This window comes from Topomyia yanbarensis, chromosome 2 (genome assembly GCF_030247195.1).
Source record: "Topomyia yanbarensis strain Yona2022 chromosome 2, ASM3024719v1, whole genome shotgun sequence".
Classification (NCBI taxonomy): Eukaryota; Metazoa; Arthropoda; class Insecta; order Diptera; family Culicidae; genus Topomyia; species Topomyia yanbarensis.
In genome coordinates, this window is record NC_080671.1 from 358,037,940 (window position 1) to 358,060,767 (window position 22,828).

Genomic DNA, 22,828 nt, shown 5'->3' on the forward strand with positions numbered 1-22,828 from the left:
ACGAAATAGTGTGATATCCTGACTAATGAGATGAATAAGGGCTCGTCTACCCTAGCATATGAAAGACCTGGAAAGGAAATTTAGCAGCCTAACAAATCGAAATGATTCCAGTTGTGGACCAAACTCTGGCCACTAGCAATGGCGATGAAACAATGATTATCAGAGCTTACATCGTCTTTCAATCCGGGACCCGAAGAATTTCTTTTGGTGCCTCTGAGAAGATAAATCGAAGTTTTGGTGACTTTGCTTCTACTTCAGTTCTCTTTCCAGTGTCATTTTTTCGTCGCACTGGAAATCCGCGAACATTTTTCCAATCCATGAAAAGGGAAATGACGGAACATCAAAATAACTATCGTAGTATAACTTCAATGAGTGCTCTCTCTTTCTCTAGTTGGTGATTATGGAACCACTTCAGGGTCAATGCAAACTGTACCTAATCCACGATTAACATGGCTTCGCGCCTGGATGCTGAACAGCGACTAACCTGCCAAGTTCAGCATCCTACATAACAGAGAGTATGGAAGGTCGCGCTCAAACTGATATTATTTACATCAACCTATATGCTGTTTTTCGTATAACAAGCGATAACAAGGAGAAATTTGTAATCAATGGTATTTTTTGCAGCTCTTCCGATCTTAGCTCTCAGATCGAGATATAATGATTGTCATTGGAGGTTGCCAGCAACTTTTAAATCAGGAATAGCGTATGGAAGCTACTTGGGACCATTTGTGTTTCTCCTTTACTTCAATGACGTGTTTAGTGCAGATAACTCCTCGCTGGTCTTGCATAGATGATTTCAAAATATTTCGTCTCATCCGCTAAATTCATGATTGCCAATTTTCCCAACTACATCATGTAGCCTTCGATGATGGCTATGAAGCAAAAACTGCGTGTGTGCAAATCCTAAAAAGAGCTCGACGATCAAATTCTCATGAGACTTTTTTTACTGAGCTATGCCTGCTAGACCCCAGAACTGTTTTACTGTCGTAGCTCTGCCTGTCAGAATCTAGAACTTTTTAGCTACCGAAAATCTAGAGAGAAGGCACAATTAATTAAAAGGTGATGAATGGAGGTAGTCTTCTTTCAACTGTCCTGGTTTTTTACATGCTTGATATGGTCACCCTACATATAATAGCACAACATCGACGATAAAATACAACAATTACAAGGAAACTGAAGCCAATGTAGAGACGTCATCCAGCCTACTGATGGAACGAGACACTACGCACTCTCTGGGTTGCCTATCTTGGATCCTGAAGATGCGTCCAATGAGCCAGAATCGAAACAGATAGAGAAATACAAAGTTTAATGTTCCGTGCAGCCAGAAATACTCTCAAACGGGAGACAAAGGTGAACAAATCAAACTTCTGCACAGAACTATGCCGAGAAGCTGACGCCAACACTTATCGATTCGTGATGGCTATGCTGGGATAGGCTGAAGTTTATTGTAGAAGGTCTTTTCCCGAAGCAGGACTCAATCAATGCCGCCACCGACACCGGACTGCGAGACAGAAGCAGAAAATATTGGAGATATGCAAGTCTCAGAAGACGAGCTGATGGCAGTGACGAAGTGTCTAAAAGTGAAGAAAGCTCTCGGTCTCGATCGGATCCCCAATGTGGCAATGCAATCCTAAAGTTCACGAACATGTTTAAGACGGTGGTGACGAAATGCATTGAGGAAGGGTATTTCTTAGACAGATGGAAAGTCCAGGAGCTGGTGCTGCGCAGTGGTATCAATAGATGTAAAAAATGCGTTCAACGGCACCAACTGGAAGACAATAGCAGCATCATTACACAAAAATGCGTGTCTCCCAATATTGTATGCAACATTCTGAAAAGTTTTGTTCAGAATCTAGTACTGGTGTACGATACAAATTCAGGATCTCGACGAGTATCATAGCGGAAGTGCCACAACTTGGTCCAACGCTTTGGAACATCATGATGTTTTACCTGTACAGCTGCCCATTGGAGTCGAGATTGCTGGATTAGTGGATAACGTTGTACTAACGATAACAGTCGCAATCTTGGAGAGGTAATGGTGGAGTCCACCGACACAATCGAAAACTGGAAGAATGGAGTCAAGTTACATATAGCCCACCACAAAACGGTGGTGGAGCTAGTCAGCAACTGCAGCGGATTCAGATAACCGTTGGAAGGATAACAATAGCTTCGAAATACGAAGCGAAACAGCTAGGAGTACTGATTGGCGATCGGTTAAACTTCAAGTCGATTATGCCTCTGGGGGTAAAATAATGCTGTGTACTGGTGCTTCAGGAAGCAATATGAGGCTACTTCTGTCTGGTGTGGCGTCTTCGGTACTGAGGTACAGTGTTCCTGACAGCCCAAACGAAATCGAGATAAGCCAAACAGTGCGGACATGGCCATTCGAGTCGCGAGCGCATGCAAAACTCAACCGAGGGTATAGAGTGTTATCAACGGAAGAATTGGAGATAAACGTAGAGGTTAGTAAAAACCAACTCGATGACCAAATGGCAGCAGGATTGTGACAACGTGGAGAACGGAAGATGGATAATCTCGAATCTGTCTTTGTAGGCGAATAGAAAGTGTGCTTGTCCAGTTCTTGTTCAGCTTGTTCCCCCGTATATAAAAGCTTGTTCAGCTTTCGTTGTTTGCTGGGTTTTATCGAACGCAGTTGCTATTTGGCCATGATTGCTTCAGGAAGCATCTCCATGGGTCGGTCACTACCTTTTACACGACAGCGTGTAGTGTGATGGAGTAGAGGAAACGCCTGAGCACGTGGTCTTCGATTGCTCCAGATTCAATGAAGTGCGAAGCGAAATGTCGGCTCTAAGCGCAGAAAATATCGTACAAGAGATGTCTAACGAAGAATGGACATGGAGTACCTTGAGTAGAGTAGTCGCGGATACTAGTGCTCATTAGTTGCACTAATGGAAAAGGGACAAGGGATCAAGGAACTAGTGACCAAAGCTGACAGTTCCAATAAGTTTACCTTCCTGGTTGCCGTGGAGTCGGTTAGGTTCACCGTAGGGGACTCGAAAGAGTAGATCGCGACAAAGTAGGGAGCTAAATGGCGCACAAAAATGAGCATCAGTATCGGCAGAAATGAAGATTAATTCACAGTCGGAGTACGGTAAAATGATCACCCAAGACTATCCTGACAAAGCTGGAAGTTCCTTGGCTCACGAAAGATATCGGTGCCAAGAAAAATTCCGCCACCGGGAAACTCTCTGTCGGAGTATGGTAATCTCTCCATCGGGAAATATTCCAGTAGACCTCGGGAAAGCTGGGAGGTAAATAACTATCAGTTTTGGGAGAATTTCTGCCGTAAGGGGAACTCTCAGTCGGACTAGTTCACCGCCGGTGACTATCCGAGTAAATTGCAACAAAGCTGGGCGCTGGCTCAGGGAAGCCAAAGTTTTCTGGAATGGAAATTTACCGTAGGATAATATGTGAGTGGAGCTCGTAGCTAAACGGCTCAAGTATGCAGATGATTTAGACACTCCGTTCGATGGATATAGTCCAGATTAATCCCAATCAGTGCATCATCGCACAGCAACTGTTGTGACAGTTGACAATCGAAACAAAATGCCACGTTATAATTATTGCGCAGTCGTATCATGTTACTCCCGATAACGGTAACTAGATAACTGGGTGGTGGATAGTGCAGGGATGGCGACAATCCAAGTGATGGGCGGTTTTCATGTTCAAGAGGTGGTGGAAAGCACATATGAAGGGTTCATGATTGCCAAGACCAACGACGTATTCGTATGAAGCTGTTATGCTCCCCCACGGTGGACACCAGATCAGTACAATCGGATCAAATGCCGGATGTTATAGGAGGAGATTTAAACGCTTTGGCCGTGGCTGACCAAAACAAAAAAAAAGAAAAGGCTGTGCAACGATGGTTTCACTAGTACATTCTGTAAAGCCCGTCGGAAAGCCATTATTGACGGAATATTCTACTGTTCGTCGGAATGGACAACAAGAATCGACAAGTTCGTGACCGGGCCACTTCATAGCAACCACCACACGATCCACTACGCCATTGATCGGTGGCACTGTACTGTAACACGGAGAGTAAAGACTGGCGAGCGGAAGTGGAAAGCAAGGGAATTCGACAAGGATCTTTTATCGAAACACTTCGTGCAGACAGCATCGCTCCAATTTCGAATGCCGATGAGTTGTCGGAAACACTAGGGAGGATGTGTGATGCAACAATGCCGAGAGCTGGAAACAAGGCGTCCGGCGCATTGGTGAAACGAAAGGCTCAGCATCCTCCGTGCTACATGCCTGGAAGCCAGAAGACGCTCTCAGAGAGCAAGATCTTAGGCAGTTAGAGAAGAGTGTAAGGTGACATTCCAGGCGGCTATGGCCGCTTTTAAACATGAGAGAGTGTTGAGGAAGTCCATTTGGTACAAGAAGCGGTGCAGGGAAGCAGACGCTAACTCCTGCGGCAAAGCTTGTGGTGTCGTGATGGCCAGAATGAAGGCACCACAATACCAGTGAAATATGTGCCGACAAATTGAAGACTATCGTGAATGTTCTCTTCTCGAAGCAGGACACAACCACATGGCTGCCTACATCGTCGATACTGACGACGGAAATGTAGGTGACAATCGAGTTTTCAACGACGATCTCCTTACAGCGATAAAAGGGCTGAAGGCGAAGAAAGCTCCCAGTCAAAATGACATTCCCAACATGACACTGAAGATTATAATCCTGGCGCTGCCGGACATGTTTAGGACAGTGCTACAGAAATTCTTGGACGAAGGTTACTCCCCGGAGAGATGGAAGATCCAGAAGCTAGTATTGCTGCTTAAACCAAGGAAGCTACTAGAAGATACAGCATCGTATTGGTCTATATGCCTGCTTGGTAAACTTCTGGAAATGATCATCCTCAACAGGCTGGCAGACTACGCTAAAAATGAGAATGGGTTATCGCAGAGGCAAGTCGCGTTCCATAAATGGATTTCAACGGTGGATTCAATACAGCGCACAGTCCTCTCGCGCGTAGAACATCGAAGAAGTAATCGCCATGGTAACGATCGCCATGAAGAACGCGTTCAACAGTACCAGCTGGGTGGCTATCATCGTAGCGCTTCACAGAAAATAGTTACTTCCAGAACTGAGTGCTGGTCTACGAGACGACCAGGGCATGGGGTCGACTAGGTTCACGGTGCCGGAGTACTTCAGGGCTCCAAACTGACAGAAGTGGATATGTTGACGGCAGAGACGATAGGTATCGTTGGAACCTCGTTGCTTGTCAGGAACCGTAAAAAAATCCGGTGTAATGTGATCAGCGTTGGGGGACACCGAATTCCATCAAGGCATGCGCTTGAGTCCCTTGGTGTGACGGTCGAAGATCGAATAAAAGAGGCAATGAGGATAAGTGACGCAGTGGCAAGACACATCTGAGGAGCAAAATGCAGCAATAGACGTCTCCTGGCGGGTATCTCATCCTCAATGTTGAGGCACGACGTATGGCAACCGGACGAAGCTAACGGGTACATACCGCCTGCTGGGAAGTGACAAAGTGTTCACACAGCCTAGTGACGAGTAAGGAAAAAAATCAGTGGACTAGGTATCTAGGGACCGGAAGTCGTAAGGCATGAGCATATCCTTCCCCCGAAGTAGTCGCATCCAATGTTTCCGGTTGAATCGAGGCATAAGTAGAAGAGGTATCTCTAGTAAGTCACACAAGTTTGTACTTGGGCGGATCTTTCAGTAGGCTGGCCTACCACTTACCCCACTCGCTGATTGATAATTTAAGGTATCTGTTAGCAGATTTTGGACCTTTCTCCTATATAAAAAGTTTTAAAAACGGACGCACATTAAATATGTATCATTAACATATTCTTCAGGTAAACAAAGATAAAACTGGAGAAGTTGGTGACTTCGTAAGCAGCGTAAGTATGGTGAAAATTGTCGAAAAGCGTTTTTGAACATTTTTTGAAAAAGACTACAAGAAATTCGTTTAATTACAGAACTGACATGTCAGAATACGTCTTTCATGAGCGCATAGTGTAGTCTGTTTATTGATAGTACAATGTGTTAGAAATGGTATGATCAGAAAGGAAGAATTTGGTTGATTCGTCCTCAATACAAAAACATCGTTGGAACTACTAGAAGCTCCACTTGAGTATGAATTTAACAATCCCAAGCCCCTGGCATGCATCGTGGAAAATAAAAAGTTATTTCGGATTATTTCCATTCAACGCTAAAAAAAATTCTAAGCATTCAATATGTGATTCTTCAAAACCATAACATCAAAGCCACACTTTTACCAATAGTACAAACATTTATTTTCTTTCGAACCACAACACATTGTCAGCTAAGTTGTACAGTAAGTGAAACACGGTTTTTTTTTTCTTATATCGCAGCTCCCACAGCAATAAAAATGACTGCCAGCTACACCGGCTCGTTTGCAACCGGACGTGCTGCTACAGTATGCTAGCTACAAGGCTGCCAGGATGGTTTCGAGCCACCGTATTGACAAAGTAGCACCTTCTTGAAGGCATCCCGGAACGCCTTGTTAAAAATTGTGTAGAAAATCGGATTCACCATGCTGCTGGCATACCCAAGCCAAGTAACGAACTCGAACACCCAATGGTTTATGCTATCCTCGCATTCCTTGCACAGACTGGGCAGTAGATTCAGCACGAAAAACGGTGCCCATAGGATTACGAAGGTGAAAAACACCACCCCTAGCACTTTGGTGGCCTTCTGCTCCAGCCGAATGATTCGACCGTGGCGCGAAGAGTTCCGCGAGATTACGCTTGAATTGCGCGAGTGATGCGATCGTATCGTAGTTTGTCGCTGTATTAGGCACGGTGATGAAGTGTTCTTCATTGGGCCTCGAGTGATATCACCGGTTGAAATGACAATAGAAGGCGTACCCTCGTTGTGATGCCTCAGCGTAGCGGAACGACGAAGGGAGCTGTTAGATGCGCTCGGTTTCGTCGGAGTCAGCAGTAGCGAGGTTCGTGCTCCGCCAAAACTAGATCCTCGTCGTTGATGGCGTCGCGAGTCCCAGGTTACTACCGACACATTTTTTAGGTTACTAAATTTCTTGTTCGGTGACACCGTCAGCGAAGATGCCGGTATTGTCGATAAACTACTGGAAGTCGATCGAGTCGGTTGAGATGTGATCGAGATATTGCTGTAGATTTGCGAATCGAAATTTGATATTGAGCTAAAGTTAGATGTTGTTTTAACTATTTTTATTTCCGCCGGCCGCAGACCGTCATTCTGCTGCTTGCTGCATCCCTCGCCAAAGTAGGGACACTTGCACGGTGGCGGTAGGCGTAACGGGTTCACCAACGTCCCGTCACTGATTTCGCTGTAACTTCGACTGCTGTCGTCGTTTTCGATATTAGTCGTGTCATCCTCGTGCTTTTTACGGGTCGTTGTTGGGTTGGATTCTTTCCGACAGCGTCGGCTGGCTTCCTGGAGGAAGAAATCATCCACCGCGATTCCCGAATCGGATCCATCGGGCGGCGGTACCACAAATGGAAGGCTTTTGAAACGTTTCCGAGCCGCTGTCGACGGTGGAGTGATCGAGTTTCGCCGATTTATCCAGGCAGTTGTTGAACTGCGACGTTTCATCAGTGGCGGTTGGTTTGATGGTGCTTGTACAGATTTTTCCCTGCAATGATTCAAGAGAAAGAGTTTCGCGTAAGTTACCAATGGAATTGTTTATGAAATCTAACAACTAGTGAATGATTAGCTCTAACTAACATCATGTAATTGATGTGCTTCTTTCAGCAATGCCTACATATGCTTCACATATAAGGATTCCACTTCAGGGTTCGATAATCGAATTAGGAAATGAATAGCTCCCTTTTATCGCCGAAGGAAAATGCCATTATCGGCAGGGCCATGTCCATCATTCAATTTGTGTCACCACTGGACGCGGACGTCCGCAGCTTCAGCGCAGCACAGTTCTCTGCTTTACCGCGCGGTGGAAACGATTGAAGTCAGTCGAAATGAAGTAATAAACGTCGAATGGAGGAAAAATCGTTTTCCCATTTCACTTATCCGTTATCCTTTACTCTGGCTGCCAGTCAGCGGTCTGGCCAGAGGAATTCAACTGAGCATCCCAGAATGGCAGATTTATGGGCATTCTCGTTAAACACTGCCGCGCCGAAAATTCCGGTAGGGCTTCATTGTGCTGAAATAGGTTAGCACAGGCCTAACGACCGGCTGAAAACGATTGAATGCATAACTTTTTCTTTTTTCGCACACTGACATGAGAAAGGGAGTGACGTGTTTTTTTGAAACTCTTACTGTAGATAAAAGTTTTACCGTGCCTACATTCAAAGGGAAAGTTGTTGATTTGCAAGTTTTTCTAAAGGAATGTTTTTTGCAGAACCAGTGCGAACTTTTTGAGCTGGCCGGGAATGTAACTCAAACGAAGGAAAAATAAAAAAAATATCGGAAAAATCCTGCGTACGTCGCTCGCTATCATTCTAATGAATCGACAAAACTTTGTTTTTTGGCTCCCGGTCAATAATTACGGAGATAGATCTCCAGCCGTGACCCTTTCTAAAAAAATGCCGGCGGAAAAATGCTGCACATCGGCCACCATCTTGTAATGGAATTATTTGAAACATTAGTTTGTTCCAGTACGTGGAAGCTGCTTCGGAGCAAACAGGAGTAAAAAATTCTCGCTCATTTTTACTCCTGCTTGCTACCGTAAGAAAAAAAACCTGTTTTAATCCGTCTAGTGGTGCAATTGTGCCTTTCTCATTTCTCCAAACTATGGTACCATGGCTGGTTATGTTCGTTTCAAGTATGGATATATCTAATACATTCTTAGTACACTTTGCACCTACACACAATGGCTCGCCAGCCACGAACCTGATGAGCTACGTGTCGACGTGAAACAAAAAATATCATACTTAATTAGCCTAATCAGCATTAGCTCAATGTTGTCTTACTGCTAAATAATTTGGACATGCGTGGGAGAGTGTGTGAGGAGGGTGAAAAACTCACGAACGAACCAGTCCTCAGCTTAATCTAGGATCCCAGATGCTATAGCGGTGCACAGAGGAGTATTTGAGCCAAAAAGCTGGTCAAAAGCGAAAACTTCAAACTCGTTCAATAGCTTCTAACCCAACATGACTGGTTTCCTGGATAGCTACTACATAATTTGGGAACCTTGTGTGATTTATGTATTTCATTTACAATCAGCATGAGCCGTCAGAATTAGAATAAAATAAAAGCGATGGATTCTCGTCAAAGAAGTCATGATATTTACTTGCATGTATCTCAGAACCAGTATTATCTATCGGTTAGTCGTAAAGTATCTGCTAAATTCATTATTATTATATTGTATTGTACAATATTTCCCAAATATTTTGGCATCATAAAGTGATATTTATTTATGTTCTCACCATTTATCACCTCATTTCAATATCATTTGATAAATCAGTGTCCCTGTGAGAGTGAAATTGCTGCCACTATCTGGCATTTTGTCAGTCAATTCTATAATCGCGTAAATAAATAGTATGAAACTGAATAATGCATCCACAACAAAAAAATATGAATTTTATCGTTGACGTAATTGCAAGCATGACAGAATTTAACAAACCGTAATTCACGAAATGATGAAATATAGCCGCGCTCCGTTTAATTTTACATGAAACCTGTACATTACATGCGCAGTGACATACAATTACACTTATTGCCATTCAGAACAAACGCTATATGTGGAGTAAAATTACGTGATTTACGAAATTCAACGACATGTAAAATTAAAATCAAACTTAAAAGTCAGTCATTTTTTATGCTCATATTTTATGTCAGGGTCAGGAGACGTAAATTTACACTATTTTTTTCTAGGTGTATCGTTTTGTAAAATGCCTATTAAACCATTTTACAAAACGATGTATTATTCAGTTCCATGCCATTTATTTACGCGACTATAGAATTGACTGCTTTTTCAATTTATTTAATATGTTAGTCTACTTTCAGAGAATATCTGTGCAAAATTTGAGCGGTTTATTCCGAACATTGTAAGAAATACAGCGTTTTGAATGAAACAGACGGGACACGAAACACGCGCTGCAAAACGGTTTCCTTTGCTCGGAACAACGCACTCGAATCATTCGGGAACTGTTACAGAAAGTTACAACCGCATTTTAAGGTGCATACAAACACAATTACAATATAGTTCCAGATGAAAACTACTTGGCACATCTTATTGCACTGCTTTCCATACATTACCGTATCATTTTTTGTTGAACAAGTTATATTCATGCTTTTGGCCAACTTTTTGATAAGTATACTCCTCTGTGCGGTGGTATAAAGATGATTGGGTTAAGAGGGATAAAGGTATGAGTGATGGATGGGGTAGTGGTCCGAGAGGGGTGCAATAGGGGTATTCTAAGAGAAATTTGAATGGGTGGTGACCAGTGAGGGTGAGGGAAAGGGGGGGGGGGTGTAACCCCTCTCCGTACATCCCTAGCTACGCCCCTGTTAAAATCCAGAAACCTAATGTTAGTCGAAAAATTAGGTTAGAGGATTAGGTTGACGATTTTTAGACTAGCTGTATATCCTATCTACACTGCTGGCCAATAAAATAGGTGTGTGATAGATTATTTTGTTTTTCTCTCAATTACGCATACCAAGATGCAGCAGTCTCAATCACACCTACCGCACACAGAAGCCTTGGGATCTGTCAAGTTACTAGTGGGTTGTTGGCGCAGATTATATTTCGTCGCTGTTGTGCTATCTTATGACAAACGCCATTTTGGGGTAAACTGAGTTAGATATGCCATATCACTTGTCTAAAAAATCTCTACAAGATGGCGTTTTCAGAATTTTGACATTCTGCTTGGTTACTTAGATATAGCGAGAAACATGCTGTGAAATTTTTAATTTTTTGTTTCAAACGACTGTGTCTGTGGATCGGCTAAAGTTATCTAGATGTATAATATGTTTTTATATGTAAAACTATCTGAGAAACACAATGGCATATTTATTTTCAAAACAAAAATACACGAATTGTGAGAAAAATGTAGTTTAAGTTTTAAACTGGAAGCATAACATATTTGGCAACACTGTAGTCAAAAATAACTATTTTTCCTAGACTCCCTAACTCATTTCCTTCAAAATGCATCTCACCCATTGTTTATAGACCAATTGAAGCCAAAGATATGAATAAAAGTTGATAATTGATAATTTTTTTTTCTATGGAAAATTTTCCACGTACGATTATGACACGCCATACAAATTTTGTCATCAATACACACCTATGACAAGTGTGAGTGCGACTTTGGTTTACATTTGTAGTAAAAATTCGCAACATAGTCAACCGATATTCTTAATATTTGAGAAATTAATACAGTATAGATAGAACTATCAATTGTATTCTTTGAATTGTTTATACCATTTATAAGATTCAAGATATTTAATCTCAAACTTTTAAAATCGTTTTTCTCGAAATGTGCAAAATGGCACTTGTCATAAGATAGCACAACAGCGACGATTTGCAATCTTTGTCAAGATGCAAAACAAGACTACCGCAGGCTTTTTCGTGTGGTCAATATAATAGGTGTGTGAAATATATTAACGTGTTATTATTTTACATGATTCCATTATACGTTTTATTTGGTGAAGTTTGAATTCTGCGTGTTAATAAATGTATTCAAATGTTGAATAAGTCAAAGATTTGTTATAGAATGGGTCGAGCATCTCACTGTACTCAAGTGGAACGAAGTACAGTGCTAAGAAATTTTGTTCAAGAAGATAAGACGAATCGCGAATACACTGCGGCGTTCCAAAAACTTCGTTACAAATGCCTTAAAACCTTTGAAAAAAGGAAACACGCAAAAAATTCAAGAAAACATCTACAGCAGCTGACCATCGTATTGCAATTTTAGCGAAATCTGATCCATTCGCGTCATCCAAAACCAATTCAGCACAAATTGGAAAAGTGGCAGGTCCGAGAACAGTTCGCTGTAGGCCGTAAAATTCCAATCTTCCAGAAAGAATTGCTAAGTAGGTTCCGCTATTTCGAAGCCAAAGCCTTTGAAGAAAAATGCAATTTGCTTTTCAACAGCGTTAATAGGCCTGGTTCAAAAGGAATCAAAAAATGGCGACATATCCTTCGGAGCGACGAATCAAAGGTAAACCTGTTTTCCTCCGATGCACAACGAAACGTTAAACGTCCAAAGTGCAAACAGTTTGATCTGCGACACACGCAAAATATGGTAAAGTACGGAGGCTAGAACAATGAGGTTTGGAGCTTGCTTCTCGTGGAATTGCGCAGGTCCTATTCTTCGCAACGCCACTATAATGGCTAGATTTGAATGCAAGGCTAAAGGATGGACATCCTAAAGGATGTCATGCAGTCCTATGCCAAAGATAACGTGCCTTTACATGACAGTTTCTGCAAGATATTGACCAAAACACACATCGAAGTATGTAAAGGAATGATTTCGGGATAGTAAAGTGACTATACTTTCGGACCATGCCAATCTCCTGTCATCAATCCCGTAGAAAATTTACGGAATGTACTTAAAAAGAAGTTATTCGATCGAAATTTCACAAATAAGGATCGTTTGTGGGAAGCAGCTTAAAAGGAATGCTACCCTATACCAACGGAAACTTATCAGCGTTTGAATGACTCAATGTCAAGACAAATGGATAAAATTTGGTTGAATAAGGGAGCTTACACAGGTTACTAGTTGTTAAAAATGTTGAAGTCTTAAAATCATTGGATTTGAAAAATTTTAATGCAATGGATTACAATACACCTATTTCATTGAACAGGTACTTTTTGGATTTCATAGAGAAGAAAGAGTTACGATAAAGCATAACATTTAATTCACAAATAAAAGTGTTCTTTTTCATATTTACGACTGTGCCTAACTATAAAATATTTGAATATAGAAATATTCTTAGAGAAAACTCAAAATTTCATGTATTTTTATCTCACACCTATTTTATTGACCAGCGGTGTATATGAGAAAAGAACAATTTCTGTGTGGTCGCACTTTTAAACCCGTAACTCCGGAACCGGAAGTCGGATCAACTAAAAATTTAATAGCAGCTTATGGGAGCGTAATACCGTTCATTTGAAACTAAGTTTGGTTCAGCCATCTCTGAGAAAAGTGAGTGAGATTAGAAAACACATACACACATACAGACATTTGCTGATCCAACTGAGTCGAATTGGGTATGACACACGGCCCTCCGGGTCGGGATTAGGTTGCCGATTTTTAGAGTGATTGCACATCCTTTCTATATGAGAAAGGCAAAAAGAGAAGAAAAGAGTACAGGAACGATTTTCTCGCTGTTTACTCCGGAGTACTTCCACCTTCTTCTGGTATTGAAACAAGCTTATTATGTTTTGTACATCACAATTAGGATTATAATTCCCATTTTTAGGATCTCGACTCTTCTCTTTACTACGTTAAGTAAAATTTTTCAAACATGCGCATCTTTGCCTTTCTCTTATAGAAAGGCTATGCAATCAATCTGAAAATAGAATTTTTATTCGAGGCCCGGTGGGTCCCTTACATCATATGACTCAGTTCGTCGAGTTCGGCAAATGTCTGTTTGTGTGTGCGTATGTGTGTGTATATATGTGACCAACAATTGCACATCGATTACTCAGAAATGGTTGAATTGATTTTATCTTAGACTTAGACTTAGTCTCAAATCGAAGGTTCAATGTTCCCATAGGTTCCGGAGTTACGAGGTGAAGAGTTTAACCGCGCTTGAAATTTCCATATAACTTCATAAAATGTGTTCTGAATTGCTTGGATTTATAGTTTCTGCTCATGGGCATTCCAAATTGACCACTTTCAACACCTTCGACGGAGCCGGAAGCATCCGGCAAGTGACGAAGTTCCCAAATTGAATCCACATCTGCTTTACAGAAATATATGACTCGATTTTCACAAATTCAGTCTTAAATGAAAGTTACAGCTTCCCTGTTGACTGCTATCAAATTCCACTGGAATAGGAGTCCTGGTTTCTGTATTACGGGTGAAGTAAGCGGTCACATGAGAAATTCTCATGCAAACCGATTTAATAATTGTATCTAAACGATGCAAAACTAATTGAAATGAGTTTTAAATTGCTTGAAATTGTTGGTCCTGATCAGTAATTCCATATCAAAGTCTCTTCGACCCCATCGAGAACCGTTGAGGATTCCAGAAGATCCCAGGAAATGGTGAAAATTCAGACCTGTTTCTCATATACTACTGACTCTATTCTCACAAATCTCAGTCTTAAATGAAGGGTATAGTATACACATGGATTGCTACCGAACTTCATTTGAACGAAGTGTAAATTCCGGAGTTATGAATAAATGAATCCGATCACACATGAATTTACCATATAACCCTTTTCATCCATAGAAACGTTATGCAATCACTCTTAAATTCTACTTTTTGATATTTTATTTTATTTATTTATTTCAAGTCGTCAATCAGATGTAGACCGGTTTCTTACAATAATTATTAAACTAACTTAACACTAGTTAAAATTTTGGTTTACTGTAAACTGCTGCTTAAGTTTTGTTTTCGACATAGTGAAGTCAATGCTTTCGCAATGTTTGTTGTAAATATTCATCATTTGGTTTAAAGGGCCAAACTTGGCATAATTGGTGCGATGGCGAATTGTACAAAAGATGCTGCGGTTACGTAGTTGTCGAGAAGGAGCATAAAAATTAAGTTTCGATAAAAGTTCGATTGAATCAATACGATGTGATACAATGTCGTTTACAAATGATACCATAGAAAATTCACGACGATCTTTCAAGGTTTGAATGTCAATTAGCATGCACCGTGCTTCATAAGATGGCAAATGTAGTCCAGTCCAACCTAGTTTACGAAGAGCGAACATCAAAAACTGCTTTTGTACTGATTCTATCCGGTTTGCATGTGTTGCTGAAAAAGGCGACCAAACTATACTACAATATTCTAATGTTGAACGCACATAGGCTACATATAATGTTTTTATTGTGTAGGGATCTTGGAAATTATAGCAGAAGCGTTTAATAAAACCTGTTTTCTTTTTTAATTATTGTGTTATAATGATCTATGAATGTTATTTTGGAATCTATAATTACTCCTACATCTCTTATTCTGTCACACTTTTCTACTTGTTGATTTCCCAATAAGATTCTATTGTTCTGTATATTATTCTTTCTACTCAATGTTATGGAATTACATTTTTTTACATTCAGTTTCAGCAGGCTTTTATTACACCATGTATAAAATATATTTACTTCGTTTTGAAATGTCTGAAAGTCTTCACCATTTCTTATTTCTAGAAATAGTTTCATATCATCAGCATATATAAGAACTTTTACATTTTTTAGAATGAAGGAAATGTCGTTAACAAATAAAATAAAGAATAGCGGGCCCAAATGAGACCCTTGAGGGACTCCTGATGTAACTTGAATTGGGATTGATTTTATCCCTTTAAATCTAACAGCTTGTTCACGATTTGTAAGATATGATTGTACCCATGTAAGAAGTCCTGGCTCAAACCCCATTTTTTTCTAATTTAAAAAGTAGCATGGGTATGTCGATGCGATCAAATGCTTTGCTAAAATCTGTATAAAGAGCTTCAACGTGGTTTCCGTTATCCATTGCTGTTAATGTGTAGTTAATGAATTCGAGTAGATTTGTACTTGTAGAACGCCCTTTGAAAAAACCATGTTGCACATGGGTAATTCTGTTCTTGATTTGGTGGAATAAATTTTCATTAACAATCGCCTCGAAAATCTTGGGAATGCACGAGATGATAGCTATTCCACGATAGTTACGCACATCGGATTTTTTACCATTTTTAAAAATTGGAACTAGGAAAGAGCTTTTCCATGTTTTAGGAAAACAACCTGATTCTAGAGACATGTTAAAAAGCCAAAATAAAGGAGCGGTTAGTTCTATTGACAAAGTTTTTAAAAACACCGGTGGAACGCCATCAGGTCCAGGGCTTTTAGAGCTATCCAAGTTTTTTAAGGCATCCATGATTGTATGTACTTTTATCTGTTTAATGTTAATATCTCTTGAAAGTTCTGGGAGGAATGAAAAGTATTCACGCTCTCGATCCTTCTCTGAAAATGTAGTGTAAACTTCCTGGAAGAATGTTGCAAAAAGATTGCAGATTTCCTCTGAGTTATCGCCTACCTATCCATCAAGATGCATTTCTGTTGGGAAATAATCCGATTTTATTTTAGTTTTTACGTAATTAAAGAAGTTTTTTGGGCAAGTTTTTATATTGCGTTCTGTTCTTGCATTGTACTCTTCAAACGCGATTTCAATGGCAAGGTTCAATTGATCGCATAGATTTAAATAGTTTGTTAAGTTATCTTCGCTGTTGCATTTTTTGTAGATTTTGTGTGCTTTCTGCTTACGATTTTTTAAATTTTTGATTTCTCTATTAAACCAGATGGGATGTTTTGAGTTATAGTGACGCCTTCTTCTTTTCAATGGTATATCTTCGTGAATGACTTCAAATAATATTTTGTAGAATATGTCTACGGCAGCTTCAACATTTTCTTCATTTCTTAAAATCATTTGCCAGTTTATTGCATTAATTTTTTGCCTCAAGCTTTCATAGTTAGCGGACTCGTAATCAAATACCTCCTCAAATTCACTATCACCAGGTCTGTCGTTAACATGCAAGAATATAGAAAACTCAATGGCTGTATGATAAGCTTCATTCTTCCATAAGGGAGTAAGTGATTCCGTTACACAGAAGTCTTCGTCTATATTCGTCATTAATAAATCTAAATAGCAATGTCGCTGATTTCTTATGTGATTTATTTGATTAAGTCCTAAACTGGCAGATTTATCGCAAATGAACTGCAAAGTTTCATTTTCCCCTACAACAGGAAGTAGGATGCTCTCATTATCAGCATCTGGTATGAAATCAATACCGCGTTGATTGAAATCGCCATATATGTGAACTTTTACGTGCGGGGAAAGACTATTAATAATGCATTCAGCAGCATGATAAAACTTTTCGTAAGTCGTTTTTCGAGCAAAATTTGGAGGAAAATACACCGAAGCGAAAACGTGAGTTTCGTCTTTAACATGTACTTTCACCCACACATGCTCGAATTCTTTTGATTTTATAGTTTTGATAACTTCTGCATTTAGTTTTGCTGAAATCGCAATCAAAGCGCCCCCTCCTGACTTCTTACCAGATACATGACAATCACGGTCATCCCTAAATACATTGTAATTGCTCCCGAAAACTTCTTCACTTCTCACTGTTTCGTCCCAACTAGTCTCAGTTGCTAAAATTACGGAATAATGACAACCTAATATTTTATTTTGAATCACATTCATCTTAGCTGCACTTTTCATGCGGTTAAAGTTTTGGCAATAGACCAAGATTTCTGTTCTTGACTGAGATTCTCTTGGAGAAGTGTTAGTTGAATGGGAATTAATTAGACCTAGCTCTACCTCTTCTAAATCTTGAATCGCAATATGATTTGTCAATTCATTATTATCTTGCTCTAACGAGCGCGTCGATAGCGGCAAAAACACTGACAGGCGCCAATTCCGGAGGGGTACATAGGTGTGGCAGCAGCTGTTCGATGTGAGGTGCTAGGTTGGTCGGTAGGGCACGGGTTTAAAACATCGCCTCTCTGGAATGCAATGGTAGGTCTGAACGAAGTTGAAGGTGGCCTCGAAAAACGTTTCTTTGCCTCAGCCAGTAGCTCTCTATCCAACGGAAGATTGTCGATGTCGCGGCGTTTGTTATCGTGGTACGCAAATCTGCTGTGGTTGTAATTACATCCGTTATTTTTGTCGAAAATTGTGTGGTTCTTGTAACCGTGATTCTTGTGACGCTTAGTATTATTATTACGGGTGGTGTCAAGTGCATTAGCGGGCCTCTGTTCATTCCGTTTCTTCTTTATTCTTGCTTTCTCTGCCGCTTTTTGTTGATTGAGACGACGCAATTTACGTGCGTCGTATTCGGACCAATCAACCTTCCATACCTTAGAGTTGCCAAGGAAACGCCAGCCTGAGTTACTGGCTGCCTCGACGGACATCTCAGCCTCTAAACTAGGGGAGGAATCTGTTGCGGGTGAAGCAGCAGTCTTTTGTTCCAGTGAGTTTACTGCACTAGAAATTTGCTTTAACTCATCGATAATATCATCCGTAAATATTGGGTTTACATAACTCATATTCTGAGCCGAACAGTTGTTAGCCATGTCAGTTATCACGCTGCTGACCTTTTCAATTTCTGAACAAATTTGTTTCAACTCGCGTGTCATATCGGTGGTCAGTTCATTGACATAGGCTGCGATGTTGTTTTTCGTAGCTTTCATCGATATGTCGAATAATGATGTTAAGTGATTTTTTGTGGCAACGACATCAGTTTTGCCAGTTTTGTTGGAAGCAGCCAGCTCATTCCACAACTCCGAGGTTTTGGCTATGTGTGCAACCGCGTTATTATGATTAGCTGCAGTTGTTTTAATTTCGCCTTTCAACTCGTTTAAGAGCATTTCGATACATTCAAATCCATCTCGGACATTGAAGTTGCTAAATGTGGATGTGAGTTTGTGATTCGACTCCATAACTAGCTTGTTGAGGTTGATGGCTTCTTGTTGTTGTCTGTACAGTTTATCGAAATTTAACTCCATCACGAGACGCTTCTAGCCCGAAGGACTGTTATACCAATCGACTCACTTTGTCGAGTTTCTTCTAATGTGTATGTGTATATGTGTGTATGTATATGACCAACAATTGCACATCGGTTACTCGGAGATGACCGAACCGATTTTCTGCGTAATTTAGTCTCAAATGAAAGGTATGGGCTGCTACCGAATTCAATTCCGATCCGACATCCGGTTCCGAAATTACTGGTTGAGAAGTGTGGTTATACAGTAAACCCTCGTAAAAACTGGCGCCACCACGATATCTAGATGATGCAAAACTTATTAAAATGCGCATAATATTGTTTAGGTTTGCAGGCCCATAGTCGCTTTGATCATATTGGCCAGCTAGTACGATGTTGATGCTCCAGGGAATTTGCCAACGTTCGGAGTTAATTTCACAACTATTCCTCAGAACATTCTTGATCGTTTTGCATATGGAATATGGAAATTGAGATGATTGATGTAATACTTCAATGGGCTGCTATTGCATTTCATCCCGATCTGACTTTCGGTTCCGGAGTTACAGGTTGGTAAGTGCGTTAACATAGAAGCTTCTCATATCCATGTACCATCGCAATACTTACTTTTTGCTCTCATATAGAAAGGTTTGGCCATTATTCCGAAAATCGTCAACCTAATCCAAGCAAATAATGCAAAACTTCAATAGGTATTCTAGATTAAAACATGGGCGGTGGGTTACTCCCCGCACAATCATCCCATCAACACATCTCCATAACAGATTAATAAGTGGGTAAGTATCTCGCGCTCTACAAATAGTAATGCATGCTCAGGGATGCTTGTTGCATAAATTAATATGCATCTTCGTCAATATGGTTCATTGAACATTATTTTATTTGTGTAATAACGGTTATTCTTAATCAGTACAATGCAAATACTGATTGAAACAGTTTTTCTAAACGATCAGAACAAAGCTGTTTTCACTCAATTTGACAGTTACTGCGTAAGTTATCAAGAAATAGTACTAGAAACATTTGTCGTTATGTTATTCCTATATATTGCGAATATTTATCGAATTCAACACAATCTATCTAAGAAACCATTTTTCTACTCGGTTTGTTCACTAGTGAAACCCTCTTAAATTATGCTTTCAATGCTATTTAAAAGTTGTACATGTATAATGATTCTAGCTATGAAGTGATAAATCTAATTTAATATCAGTAATAGCCATGCGTCTCCATTGATATTTTTTTAAAATTTTGACTGCTCATTGCAAGTTTTCGCAGAGCTAGCATAGACTCATTTTAAAGAGAAAATTAAAAGCTTTCGAATGAGCATAGCATGATCGCGGGCGTCATATTTGTTATTGCATTAGAAGTTCGAATTCAATAAGTATTCATCAACTAAACAATATTTTACCCAACTAGTGACTTATTGTTGGTGACTTTACGCAGTAATTAAATCTATTGGAAAATTTAGCCTAAGAAATGTTTTGCATAAAATTAACTGATTCTTCGAAAAACGAAATAACTGGGTGTAGTTCCTATGACCAAATTATGCAAAAAACACTCGGGTTCGAAACACTGTCAAAAATTTATTTCACGTCCAAATCACCTAAAATTTCGCAAAAATGTCCCGTTAGCTCATCTATTACAAGAAAAATACCTGCGACAATATCGAGTAACCTACATATTTGAACATAAGTCCGGGCTCATCCCACTGTGCATAGAGGTCTGTCCTTCATATGTGCACAGCGTGATTTGAGGTTTGGTAACGCCTTCTAGTTTGTATTGAGAGTGCAGGTATGAAGGAATAAATTCCGTCACTCGCATTCTCACGACATGAACACGGGCGAATAAACAAATAGTTAAAATCCCAATAAACAAAACAAACAAACGACACGAACACCGTTGGAAATATCTGAAAAAAAATTCTCCAGGTTTCAAACATAACGTATTCCACCGCTACGTATTTCGATTTGATGGTTGTAATGAATTGATTGGTATTACCCGAGTATAGATCACGCAGACGCACATCAATCTTATCATTGTCAGAATAAACGGGTATCTTGATTCTAACATTGTCATGCCGAACGACGTGTTACATGTTGTTTTCCAAATTAAACTTTCCGCCATGACCAAAGTTTTAAGTATAATCAGTACAGCATTGATGGAATTGAATGACGACGACTTCCGTAAGTCTAAGCTGCATTTGCACCACTTTGCGAACACTAGGGCGTAGCTCTTTCAATCAATAGACACACTAATTGTAGCGAGGTCGAGTACAGTGGTAAATCTAAAACGCTTGGCCGTGCTGGTGGAGTAGAAATTCGTGCCATTTCCACCGTATTCAAGATGGTCATATTGAAAGTGTCACGAATATCATGCAATAAAATAGATCGGTTATCATCGTGAAGACAACCCCACGGCATACTGTGGGAATTGAAGTCTTCTAGAACCAACTGAGGTGCGATATGTATGGAATCAATGTCAATAAATCTTTGCCTTTGATTCGGATTTGACAAGCGACAACTACAATATCTCGTACTGAGCAAAGGCGATTTAAATTATAGCACATTTTGATCCACAAAAAAGCTCCCTTATAGTGCCCTGGCGAATAACGTTAAAATTGTGGAAGATCTATGTTACCAGGTTTTACAAAATTCAAATGCATTGTGTAAAACCTAGGAACACAATAGAACTGAAATATAGACACACTTGGAATTTTGAATGTCTCATGTAGAATTTGTGAGACCAGGAGCCACCTACTTCAGCTTTGTAACAGCACCCATCAAGGGACACCCACAGGCGTTTATGAGGAAGCTTAGGAGAGGAAATGATTCTCCTCTTTCGAAAATTATTAGACTTATAAGAATATGTTTCCTCAACGGGGTTGTCAGAATTCCGTTTTTTACTGAACAAGGGAGTGTAGAAATTAGTCGTGGTAGGTGACGTAGCCCTCTTTAGCATTTTTTCTCAAAGCGTTCCTGAAAATAATAATACTTCAGTTTTCCCCATATAATTTATATGCAGGATATGTCGATCGTTTATGTGGCGTGCCTACGACTCTACGGCCTTATTGTTTGCAACGACGGCAGTTCTTGCCCCGCGGCTCAAAAAAAACGAACAGCTTGACAAGCCTCGTTCACATGAATAAAGTTTGGAAGAACAGACACGGCGAAAGGCTCGAAATGAAGCTCATGAAAAATAAATTGTTTTCTTATACTCCTTGATTTTTGCTGAACCCATTTCCTTTATACAAGAATTTTCACTAACTAAGGCTAAGCGTTTTGGAAGGCGCAAATCCCATATTTCGCAATTGAGGGCCCTCTCTAAGATACCATCAATCTCTACTTCCCGGGCGGGTACGTCGACAAAATACTTCTTCGTACACGCCCGAGTATTGTTTAGTTAGATCACTTAATTAAAAAGGAAACTTCTCGGCATTATTTTCGCCAACGGAGAAATATTCAAATCGACCTCCACCAAGACTAAAAGGATGTCGGTCGTCGGAGATACCTTCCCATTAGTCATGCTTCAGTACCCACGAAAATAAGATTTTATCGCAAGGAACACAACATTAATGAAATGAAATATAAAAGAATGAAATAATTGGTACTTAGCTGTGGAGTATTTGTAGTATCAGTAATCAACAAAACCACTCATGTCTGCACATTAGAGTGGGATATATGAAAAAATAAATTTTTCTCCGAGCAACTTTCTGGGTCCTAGAACAACTGTGCAAATTATAGGCTCGAACGGTGAAACTCTATTTTTGCGCCCACGTTTTGAAGTTTACATGGCATTTCGTATGGGGAAATCGACTTATACAAAATGATTCTTCCGGAATCAGTGAGTTCCGGATATATTGTTAGGAGTACTGGGGTACCTCCCTTTCCGAAAAGCGAAAAACTTTCATAGCGTTTTTCAAACTAGTCTTGCGACGCATAAACCTTTATGATTTTGTAAAACAAACGCATTGACCAACATTCTGAAGCTTTCTGCTCGAGTTGGCCACAACCTGGGGTATTCTGGGAACTTGGTTCCTTCGGAAAAGAGGCCCATAATAAAACCCGTCTTGCGGGGTGTCAAACTTTATAATTTTGCAAAACGAGTGCACTGGAAAAACATTTTGAGGGTTTTTGGTTAAATTGGGCACACCCCGGGATCTTCCAGGAACCTGGTTCCTCCGATGAAAAAGAACGATTTTCGACTGGTTGCAAAACCTGTCTTGCGGCACTTCAAACTTCAT

At 40.1% G+C, this 22,828-nt stretch overlaps 1 protein-coding gene across 9 annotated transcripts in view; it reads right to left on the reverse strand.

Moving 5' to 3' along the window:
• Positions 1-6,260: 6,260 nt before the first annotated feature.
• LOC131684319 (uncharacterized) overlaps positions 6,261-22,828 on the reverse strand; it is a 350,826-nt gene continuing 334,258 nt past the window's right edge. For all 9 annotated transcript variants that reach the window (XM_058967078.1, XM_058967079.1, XM_058967080.1 and 6 more), the window contains one exon: positions 6,261-7,627. In XM_058967078.1, coding sequence (XP_058823061.1) covers positions 6,433-7,627 — 1,195 coding nt within the window. In that variant the 3' untranslated portion in view covers positions 6,261-6,432. The remainder of the gene's footprint in view (positions 7,628-22,828) is intronic.